This window comes from Hemitrygon akajei, chromosome 29 (assembly GCF_048418815.1).
Source record: "Hemitrygon akajei chromosome 29, sHemAka1.3, whole genome shotgun sequence".
In the NCBI taxonomy this organism is placed as follows: Eukaryota; Metazoa; Chordata; class Chondrichthyes; order Myliobatiformes; family Dasyatidae; genus Hemitrygon; species Hemitrygon akajei.
In genome coordinates, this window is record NC_133152.1 from 44,827,526 (window position 1) to 44,839,634 (window position 12,109).

Genomic DNA, 12,109 nt, shown 5'->3' on the forward strand with positions numbered 1-12,109 from the left:
TACCAGTTAGCAGGTTAACTGATCATTGTAAATTGTCCTGTAATTAGATTAGTGTTAGATAGATGGGCTGTTGGGCGGTGAGGCTCAGTGGGATGGAAGGGTCTGTTCTGCACTATGTCTCTAAACAGAAATTAATAACCTCACCTGAGCTTTTCCATTAAATCAAAGTAAAAGTAAACAACGGCCATATACAGTTGAGACTCATTTTCTTGCGGGCATTCTCAATAAATCCATAGAATAATCCATACAGAATCAATGAAAGACGACACCAGCAAAAGACAATTATGCAAATACAAAAAGAAAGTCATAATAATAAATAAATAGCAAGAATGTGAGATGAAGAGTCCTCCAGAGAGTCCACAGATTGTGGGAACATTTCAAGTGAAGTTGAATGAAGTTATTCTGTTTGGTTCAAGAGTCTGATAGTTTTTTTTGGGGGGGGGGCGGGGGTTGTAACTGATCCTGAACCAGGTGGTGGAGAGTCCTGAGTCTCTTGCACCTTCTTCCTGATGGCAGCAGTGAGAAGAGAGCGAGGCCTGTGTAGTGAGGAGGGGTCCCTGATGTTGTTAATAAAATTATTCTCTAAATAAAATAAGTGGCAGATAGAGTTTGATCAGATCAACTTTATTCGCCATATATCTGGACGAGTGTGAGGTGTACAAGGAAAGGTAATCAGTAAATGTTCAGAGCTCCCTAAACATAGGCACTCAAGTGGGCATTTGACACACTTGCCTTCATTAGCAGGGTCGTTGAATATTGAAGTCAATAAGTCATACTGGTGGTGGGCCATCGTATCTAACGATGACAAGAAAACCTGTGCGAGAGCTTTAAAAGCGGGAAAGCTGTTGCAATGGGACAGTTCCACTCTCTCGACCTTTGAAGATCGGGTCCAGTGACACGAACCAGCATCACTAATTGGGGTCTTCCTCGGTTGCAGTGGATAACCATGACTTCTGTGCCTTGCAGAGCGGAGAGCATGGCACGAAGCATTGTAGTACCACCTTCCTGGCCGTTGGATCTCACTACAGATCTCTTCTACCCAGTCTGCCAAGATGACTATGCATGCTGAGACAGGCATGTCCTCATCTCACCGGGGTACGAGGCCCGCTGGCTACCCTCACCTTATTTAGCCCACCTGTCAAAGCGGCGTAGCTGCTGTCACATGCCAACAGCTACTTGGAGCCACAAGTGAGAGCTGAGCCCCTTCACCGGAAGTACAACCCCTCCCTGGACACCCCTGTAAGATTTTGTAGAACTTGGTGCATTGTGTGCAGTGACAGTCACCCCATTACAGGAAGGATAGGGAAGCTTTGGAGAGGGTACAGGAGAGGTTCGGCTGCATTGGTGAAGTGTTAGCTACAAGAAAAGGTTGGAAAAGCTTTCTTTGCATGATGTTCCTACACAGCACAATATTGCTCCATGTTCTAAATACAAACAACATGCAATCATTAGCAAAGTCATAGAAGAAATGAGTGGATTGGCAAGGAGCATCTTGCAAAGAGTTGCCTGCTTTGGCACCATCGTGCGTGACACTGTTACCTTCAGCACCAGATTGAGGTACACGTCCTGCTTCTGCCTGCACATTCTGTTGAGGATGAGAAAGGCCAACACTCGGACTGTCTCCTCGCCCGTACTCCACAGCTTTATCACCTCCTGGTGGGAAAAAACGTAGACGGATCAGAAAGGAGCAGCGTTAGAATCATGTGCTTATTCTAGTATCGAGTTTGATTTCAGCACTTTAGACAAACTTAGTTAGGTACATGGATGGGAGGAATATGGAGGGCTGTGGTCCATGCACAGGTCAATGGGTCTAGATGAAATAACAGTACGGCATGGACTAGATGGGTTGAAGGGTCTGTTTCTGTGCTGTAGGGCTCTACAACCCTATTGTAGCTAATATTCATTGGACACAGAACACAACAGCACATTTTAACCTACTCCAAGATCAATCTAACCCTTTCCTCCCACAAAGCCTTCTATTTTTCTTTAAGCCACACGCCTAACATAGAACAGTATAGCAAAGTACAAACCCTTTGGCCCATGATGTTTAAACTACTCGAAGATCAATCTAACCCTCCCCTCCTACATAGCCCTCCAGTTTTCTTTCATCCATGTGCCTATCTGAGAGTCTATGTCTCTAAACCTGTTACACCCCCTATATTTTCGTCCCATCATCTTAAAATTATGCACAATTACATTGTTTTTTGAGTTAGACCTTCACACAGATCCCAGCCCCTCCCACAACCACATCCAACTCCAGTGTGCATTGTGCTTACTGGGACCCACCCATGGGGTAAAGGCTTTGATCAGAGCTCCCTCTGATATCACTTTGGCAAATAGCAGGCCCATTAAAAGAGGAACTGTGTGATTTTATTTATTTTTTATTTTGAGAGACAGCACGGTAACAGGCCTCTGGCCCAATGAGCTCCTGCTGTCCATGCAACCAATTAACCATGTGACGTGCCTTTGGAACGTAGGAGGGGACCGGAGCACCCAGTGGAAACCCGCGCCTCACAGGGAGAGTCACAAACTCCTTACAGACAGCAGCGGAAATTTAAAGCCTTGTCATTGGCACTGTAATAGTGCTAGGCCACCGCACAACCCTGGTACAGTCTGGAGAATTAAAGTGCTGGGAGAACGGAAACTGGTCAATCGCACAGACAGAACTGGAGATTTATTGCAAAGTGGTGACTTAATTTGCATTTAGTTCGCCCAATGTAGAGGATAACTCATCAGGGACTTTAAAGGACTGTTTAATGAAAAAGCCTTCTCCACCATTGAACACAGCTAAATGAAATGCTGTTGCAAGAAAGCAGCATCCATCATCAGGGAGCCCCACCATCCAGGCCATGCTCTATTCTCACTGCTGCCGTCAGGAAGGAGGTAAAGGAGCCTCAGGACCCTCACCAGCAGGTTCAGGAACAGTTATTACCCCTCAACCATCAGGCCCTTGAACCACAGGGAATAACTTCACTTGCTCCATCATTGAAATGTTCCCACAACCAATGGACTGACTTTTGAGAACTCTCTCTCATGTTCTCGATATTTATTGCTTCTTTATTAATTATTATTACTCTCTTTTTGTGTTTGCAGTTCATTGTCTTTTACACACTGGTTGAATGCCCAAATTGGTGCAGTCTTTCACTAATTCTGTTATGGTTATTACTCTATGGATTTATTGAGTATGCCCACAAGAAAATGAATGGTGACATATATGAACTTGGATGATAAATCTACTTTGAACTTTGATTTAATGAAAAAGGATGGGAGATCTGTCTTTTTATTTTTATTTATTTATTTGCTTGTTTAGCAATACAGTGTGAAATAGGCCCCTCCGGTCCAAACAGCTGCACCACCAGCAACCCACCAATTTAATCCTAGCCTTAATTACACAGGACAATTTACAATGACCAACTAACCGGTACGACTTTAGACCGTGGAGAAAACCAGAGTACCTGGAAGAAACCCGCACGCTCACAGGAACATAAGAACATAAGAAATAGGAGCAGGAGTAGGCCATCCGGCCCATCGAGCCTGCCCCACCATTCGATAAGATCATGGCTGATCTGTCCATAAACTCAGCTCCATCTACCTGCCTTTTCCCCACAACCCTTAATTCCCTTACTATGTAAAATCCTATCTAACTGTTTCTTAAATATATTTAATGAAGTCTCAACTGCTTCCCTGGGCAGAGAATTCCACAGATTCACCACTCTCTGGGAAAAGTAGTTTCTCCTCATCTCCATCCTAAATCTTCTCCCCTGAATCTTGAGCCAATGTCCCTAGTTCTAGTCTCACCTACCAATGGAAACTTTCCTACTTCTATCTTATCTATCCCTTTCAAAATTTTGTATGTTTCTAGAAGATCCTCTCTCATCCTTCTGAACTCCAGAGAGTATAATCCCTGGCGACTCAATCTCTCTTCATAGGTTAATCTCTTCATCCCTGGAATCAACCTGGTGAACCTCCTCTGCACAGCCTCCAAAGCCAGTATATCCTTCCCCAAGTATGGAGACCAGAACTACACACAGTACTCCAGGTGCGACCTCACCAGGAAGGATGTACAAACCTCTTACAGGTGGCACTGGAAGTGAACTCCAAAATCCAGACTGTCCCCAAGCTGTAATAGTGTTGTGCTAACCACTACATAACTGCGATTTACTTGGGAGAAGCTTTCAGACTCCCCAGATCGAGGGAAGAGGTTGCCTGGAATGATATTGCGAGAAGGGGACTTGACAGAATTGAGCACCTGAGCCAGGTTGTTGTGAAGGGATCCTGAAGACCAGGTGGAAACGAGTAGCACTTACCTTGAGAAGGACACGGGAGTGCTTTGGAAAGCAGAGGTAGTATGGAACCAGGTGAAGTGTATGTTGGAGGACAGCGCTGACCACCGAGACTTCTGACAGACCTGACAGCAGCTGGAAAGAAAGGAAAAGGGCTTTTGCTTCAACTCATTTTATTCAGTTATTTTTTCTACATACTAGCTTTCAACTTTAGTGATTGAAAAGCTCCACACAATCAGAGAGAAAAACAAACCGCCCGGACAGAAGCTGACATGAGAGCACAGAGAAACTCATTCAACACGGGGTGCCAGACCAACAGGATGTGTCGCTTATTCTGAAGGGCACAAATCAAAAGGACCCTCGCCATCCAGGACATACCCTCTTCTTATTTCTACCAGAGAGGAGTACAGGAGACTAATAATGTACACTCAACATTTTAAGAACAGTTCCTTTCCCACTAACTTCATAATTCTGAACCATCCATGCAATCATGAACAGTGTCATGCTGAACCTGTGTCAGTTATTGTAACGTAGAGTAATTCTTATATCTTGCTATTTTGCAGTATTTATTCATTGTAACTTTTAGTACTGTTTATGACTTCCACTACACTGCTGCAAAAAAACAAATTTCACTATATACACTCAATGGTTGGGTGTTGGGGTGGAGATACGTCTCTACCAAAGGAAGTGCACACTCCTTCCTCCACTAGCTTGCAGGCCACCCTTGGACAAGGTGTAGCACCTGCTTAGCCCCTGATCAGCGCCATGTGCTAAGTTCTCACCAAGATTTGTGCGCACGCATCTTTTGCTACTAGCATAGAAAGGAATTTAAACTGCGCACCCTCTACCTCGTTGGCAAGTTTAGTATATTTCATGATCGTACACAATCATATTTCCTTTTCCAGTTCCTGATGCAGATGGCTTTGACATCGTGGAGTTTCCCATGATTTGTCTGCAGATTTTAGAACTGGCTTATTTATTCTGCTTTTATTGAAAAAGTTATTCAGTGTGCACAAGTTGTCATTGGGCAAAAAACTGCACAGTACAAGAATTTTGCACAAATTAAAGGAAGCATTGGTCATGTGAAGCCATGGGAGCAGGTAATGGATGGTCGTATGAGCAGCTGGTCCATATCACAAGTCCTGGTTAAGCGACCACTGACACCAGGCAGACAATCTCTGAAGAGTATTGATAATGGCTGGGGTCACCCGTCTTGTAAAGACACTGCCCAGAAGAAGGCAACAGCAAACCACTTCTGTAGAAAAATTTGCCAAGAACAATCATGGTCATGGAAAGACCATGATTGCCCACGTCATATGTACCTAATAAAGAGACCACTGAGCATACGTACAGTATGTTCATATTCCGCTGCTGTAGTCCATCCACTTCAAGGTTTGATGGGTCATGTGTTAAGAGATGCTTTCCTGCACGCATGGTTATCTGAGTTACTGTCAGCTTGAACCAGTCTGGCCATTCTTCTCTGACCCCTCTCATTAACAAGGCATTTTCACCCACAGAACTGCCACTCACTAGATGTTTACTATTTGTTTCTCACACCTTTATTATGCCTTGGTTCCCTGCCGTTAACCAAGGGGTCTGTGGACCCCAGTTTGGGAACCCCTGTTTTAGAGATCCAGTGTGAGATAGGCCCTTACTGCCCTCTGAGCCTCACTGACCAACACAACTTCTTAATTCACCCCAGCCTAATCACAGAACCAATTAGCCTTCTAACCCGCAAGTCTTTTGATTGTGGGAGGAAATCAGAGCACCCGGAACAAACCCACACACAACAAACTCTTACAGACAGCACTGGATTTTAACTCTGAACTCCCGACACCCCAAGCAGTAATAGCATCGCGATAACTGCTACAAATCTGTCAATCAGACTTCACAAAATAATCTCTATACCACGAAGACTGACTGAACATTATATTCAAATAAAACCAGATTTGTTTAATACAATTCTTAAAATACTAAACCCCAGATTTAATTTTAGAACTTACCTGGACAAGGCCGGCCAAATAAGCATTGACATCCTGGCGGATCTTGGGCCACTGGAAGCTGCTGGAAGGCAGCTGTGACCTGGGAGACACAAGCAAGGACATTCAACACACCAGGCATCACACAGCTGTAAAGGAACCATGTGAGACACAAGAGACCCTGCGAATGCTGGAAACCCAGAGCAACACACACACACACACACACAAAATGCTGGAGGAACTCGGCAGGTCAGGCAACAGCTGTATTTTGTTTTATTTAGAGATGCAGCGCAGTAACAGGGCCGAGGAACCCGCGCTATCCAATTACACCCTTGCAATGAATTATCTTACTGACCCCTACATCTTCAGAATGTGGGAGGAAACTGGAGCACCTGGAGGAACCCATGTAGTCACGGAGAGAACATAAAAACTACTTCCAGATTGTGGTGGGAATTGAACCTGGGTCGCCGGTATTTATTGAGATGCAGTGTGAAATAAGCCTTCCCGGCCCTTCAAACCATGTCACACAGCAAACCCCCCCCGGATTTAACTCTACCCTAACAGGACAATTTACAATGACCAATTAGCCTACCAACTGGTACATCTTTGGACTGTGGGAGGAAACCGGAGCAAGCAGAGGAAACCTACACAGTTACAGGGAGAGCACACAAACTCATTAGAAAAAAGATCTGGTGTTTTCCCGGTGTATTTGGCAAATAAACTCTTCTCAGGTTTCCGGCTGGGTAGAGGAACTGATTTTAACCAACGTTTCGATGACAAACTTTGCCACCTTCATCACGTCTAGTCAGGTGGTATTTATACCCCCGTCATCTGTTCCTCCTGATCGGTTGGCTCTCAATCAATCCGGTTTCCACTGTCCCACCTTGCTTATGATCAAATTCCAGTTCGTTCTTACTTGTTAAAATTCTTAATCTCTAGTCTTATATCAAAGGCTTCCTTCACCAGGCAGTCCCAAAAGCCACTGGCATGCCACTGTAAATTTGCCCCGTCAAAGTCAATCCCACGGCCATTGTGAATGCAATTTGTTACTATCGCTGATTCCTCTGAGTCTCGTACTCTCAGTCACTTCATGCCACGGAAAGCAGCATAAGCACCCGCCTGATGAGCCTATAAGGCTCGGGACAGACTTTCACTTTTGGCCTCCACAGCTGCCAGTGGCAACGCATTCCACAGATTCACCTCCTTCGGGAAGAAAAATCTTCCTCCTCCGCTCTGTTGTAAAGGGGCGTCCCTCTACTCTGAGACTTGTCGCATTTGGCCAAGTCACTCTAAACGTATCCTACCCACGTACAAAAGCGTCGTGATTTATTTCCTGTGGTTTCAGATGGGACAGGCCCCACATAAACGATGGAGAGATCTGAAGTGAGAGTAATATTCTGAGCCTGTGCCCTCTGGTGCTAGACTCCTCCACTATTGACAACATCTTCTCCAAGCCCACTCTATCCCAGCCTTTCAATATTCGATAGGTCTCAATGAGATTCCACCCAACCCCCGTTCTTCTAACCTCAAGCGAGTAATAAACAAACTCCAGAATAAATAACACAGAACGGCTTCTAAAAATTGGATATGGAATTTCAGCAACTTACTTCTTTTTATCGTCTGGTTTTAATTGAAGGAGTTTCTGTATGGCAGAGAGAAGGTCGTGGATACAGAACGACACGAGCGCATTAAAGACTGTGTAAAAAAAGATCACAACGGATAATTAGTCATTACCGTGACATGGTAGCCTAACAGTTAGCGTAACACGTTATAGTACCAGCAACCCGAGGTCAGTTCCCACCATTGTCTGCAAGGAGCTTCTACACTCCTCGTTGTGACTGTGCAAGTTTCCTCTGGGTGCTCCAGATTCTTCCCACATTCCAAAGACAAACAGGTTAGGGTTAATAAATTGTGGGCATGCAAGGTTGGCACCAGAAGCATAACAACACTTGCGGGCTGCCCCCCCCACCCCCAGCTCATATTCGTACTGCGCTGGTCGCTGCACAGTTACACACAAAATGCTGGAGGAACCCAGCAGGCCTGGCAGCATCTACAGAAAGAACAGTCGACGTTTTGGGCCCAGACCCTTCATCAAGACTCTCCCCCCCCCCCCCCAAGAGGTTTTCACGTTTTATTGTTTTGCAACATTGAATCACAGATTCACAGCTGTGCCATATTCTTTCCATTTCTTGATGATTGACTGAACTGTACTCCAAGGTATTTTCAGTGACTTGGAAATTTTCTTGTATCCAATTCCGGACTTGTGCTTTTCAATAACCTTTCTGCAGAGTTGCTTGGAGTGTTCTTTTGTCTTCATGGTGTAGTTTTTGCCAGGATATTGACTCACTAGCGGTTGGACCATCCAAATACAAGTGTATTTTTACTACAGTCAGTTGAAGCACCTTGACTACACACAGGTCTCTATTTAACTAATTTTGTGTCTTCTAAAACCAATTGGCTGCACAAGTGATGATCTGGTGTGTTATATTAAAGGTGGGTAGGTGAATACTTATGCAAACAATTGTTTTGTGTTTTATAATTGTGATTAATTTAGATCACTTGGTAGAGATCTGTTTTCACTTTGAGTCTTTTCCTGTTGATAAGTGGCAAAAAAGCCAAATTAAATCCAGTGTAATTCAATATTGTAAAACAATAAAACAAGAAAACTTCCGGGGTGGGGGGGGGGGGGGTGAATACTCTTTATGGGTACTGTATATGTGACAAATAAAGCTGATCTTTAGTCTTTCACTTCTACGTTGACTCCACCGGTTATTTCTAATTCTTGGGACCCAGTCCATCATCAGATCGGGCTTTAGAATCAGGATTAGGTTTATTATTACGGACTTTAGCGAAATTTGTTGGTTAGCAACGGCAGTACAGTACAAGACATAAAATTACCAGTAAAGTACTTATGAGGCTTTATAAGGCATTGGTCAGACCACATTTGAAGTATTGTGAGCAGTTTTGGGCCCCATATCTAAGAAAGGAAGTGCTGGCATTGGAGGAAGTCCAGAAGAGGTTCATGAGAAAGATCCCGGGAATGAAAAGGTTAACATATGAGGATCGGTTGATGTGTCTGGGCCTGTATTCACTGGAGATTAGAAGAACGAGTGAGGATCTCACTGAAACCTATCAAATACTGAAAGGCCTAGATAGAGTGGATATGCTTGATTTCATCTCCAAAGACAACCTGAATGTTCCATTATAAGAAAAGGTCTACAGGGCCATTCAGGGCCCCAGTCCTTCCAGGTGAGGCAACACTTCACTTGTGAGTCTGTTGGGATCATCTATTGCATCCGGTGCTCCCGGCGCGGCCTCCTCTACATCGGCGAGACCCGACGTAGATTGGGGGACCGCTTCGTCGAGCACCTCCGCTCCGTCCACCACAACAGACAGAATCTCCCGGTTGCCACCCACTTCAACTCTGCTTCACATTCCCATTCGGATATGTCCATACATGGCCTCCTCTACTGCCATGAGTTTGCCATGATGAGGCCAAACTCAGGTTGGAGGAGCAACATCTGGGTAGTCTCCAGCCCTTTGGCATGAACATTGAATTCTCCAACTTCCGGTAATTCCCTCCCTCTCCCTTCACCCATCCGAGTTTCACTCTGCCTCCTCCTCCTCCGGCTGCCTACCACCTCTCTCATGATTCTGCCTTCTTCTACCACACAGTGCTTTCACTTTACATTCCTTCTTCACCTTTCCTGCCTATCCCCTCCCTGATTCCCCTCCCCTAGATCTTGATCTTTCCTCTTACTGGTTTTTCACTTGGCACCTACCAGCCTTCTCCTTCCCATCCTCCCCCCACCTTCTTTATAGGGCCCCTGCCCCCCCTCTTTAGTCCTGACGAAGGGTCTCGGCCCGAAATGTTGACTGCTCATTTCCACAGATGCTGCCCGACCTGCTGTGTTCCTCCAGTGTGTTGTACGTGTTGCTTTGACCACATCATCTGCAGTGTACTTTGTGTCTACAGGGCCATGCTGGGCTGGGTCAAACATGTCACTGACAGTAGACCCTATCCTTACATCAAGTGAGGAGCCAAACCAGATGATTATACCCGCCACTAATTCTATCATCTCGTCTCATCTAGCGGACACAAAAACAGCTAGATAGAGTGGACATGGAGAGGAAGTTTCCATTAGTGGGAGACTCTGGAACCACAGGGCACAGCCTCAGCCTCATGAGAAGGCAGGAGAATGGGGTTGAGAGGATAAATAAGTCAGTCATTGTGGAATAGCAGAGCAGACTCAATGGGCTGAATGGCCTAATACTGCTCCTAAGGTCTGAAAATGAAGTGCGTTTTAAGGCAAAAGAAAAAGCTCAAATTAATTCTAAACATGTAGGGAAAGACAGCCTTTCTCTTTTGAAAATTTTAAATTGTAGCAGATTTCTATGGAACTAATACGGTTCCTTGGCAGAGAGCTATTCTAGCCATTCCTCTTGATAATCCCCGTGCCTCAGACATACGACTGTAACATTAGCTATTATATCCCTTGCAGTATAAGCAGGCGTGCTACAAATCATTCCCGAATCAATCGGCAGAGAGTTGTGGTCAATGTCGGCGATAACATGGGAATGTAAACAAGCCAGTATTGACCTCAATGAAATGTCAAAGCTGCACGCGCAAGAGTTTGAGGAGACGAAAGACTCGAGCAAATTTTGACAGATGTACCGTGAAGAGCATTCTAACTGGCTGCATCACCATCTGGTGTGGTGGGGCCACTGCACAGCATTGGAAAGTTGCAAACTCAATCAGCTCTATCACGGGTACTCACTTCCCCAGCATTAAGGACATCTTCAAAAGGCAGTGTCCATCATTAAGGACCCCCATCACCCAGGACATGCCCTCTGCTCAAAGGTACAGGAGCCTGAAGACACACTCTCAAGGTTTTGGGAACAGCTTCTTTCTCACCCAACCAGATTTCTAAATAGATATTGATCACACGTACACTACCTCAGTACTTTATTTTACTCTATTTTTGCACAATGTTTATTTTTTAATATACATTTTATTATTGTAATGCACAGTATAGTTTTTAATATTCTGTATCGCACTGTACCGCTGCCACAAGACAAAAAATTTCATGACGTACGCCAGTGATATTAAACCTGATTCTGATGATAAGAAAGTTCGTGGAATATTAATATTCCTGGCATAATTACATATTAATATTTTATAATGATCACAAAAGAGTGAAATTAAATATACAGTGCCTTAAAAAAGAATTCAGCCCTCACAACTATTTTCACATTTTACTGTTTCATTCTCTGAACGTAAAATATAATGAAGTAGAATTTTTTTGAGTTCATCTACAAAACACTGTGCATCGTCAAATAAAAAAATTCCAGAATCTGTCAACAGTTTACTAAAATTGTGAGACTGAAACAGTATTCATCCTAATGGTAGTTACTACACCAACTCTCTTCAGCAGCAATTCTGTACCTTACCATACCAACTCACCCCATTTGTTCATGTTGAAAATTGGAGGATCCCCCGAATAAATACCACCCCCCCCCCCCTGTAAAGTCCAACAGGATGGTAAATTTTCAACTGACCAAACCAAAATGCAGACAGAAGAGCATTCAAAACAAGTCAGGGAAATGATAAGAGATGTGAAAATCTGGGGAAGGGTACAAGATGCTCTGAAGATGCCTTTGAGCTCAATGCAGTCCATCGTGAAAAAGTGGAATAAAATATGAAACCACAGCCACACTGCCTAGGTCAGGACACCCCTACTAACTCGGTCGCCAGAGAAGAATGGCACTTGTAAGAGAGGATACTGTGATGCCAGCAGTCACTCTGAGTGAGCTCCAGGTGTCAGTGGCTGCTACAGGAGATGAAGT

The 12,109-nt window shown here is 44.5% G+C and overlaps 1 protein-coding gene across 2 annotated transcripts in view; it reads right to left on the reverse strand.

Moving 5' to 3' along the window:
- The window catches only part of noc2l (NOC2-like nucleolar associated transcriptional repressor), a 157,034-nt gene that overhangs the window by 125,623 nt on the left and 19,302 nt on the right, over positions 1-12,109 (reverse strand). For both annotated transcript variants that reach the window (XM_073032302.1, XM_073032301.1), the window contains exons 6-9: positions 7,870-7,957; positions 6,287-6,365; positions 4,308-4,418; positions 1,540-1,653 (exon numbers count right to left, since the gene is read on the reverse strand). In XM_073032302.1, the coding sequence (XP_072888403.1) occupies positions 1,540-1,653; positions 4,308-4,418; positions 6,287-6,365; positions 7,870-7,957 (392 nt within the window). The remainder of the gene's footprint in view (positions 1-1,539; positions 1,654-4,307; positions 4,419-6,286; positions 6,366-7,869; positions 7,958-12,109) is intronic.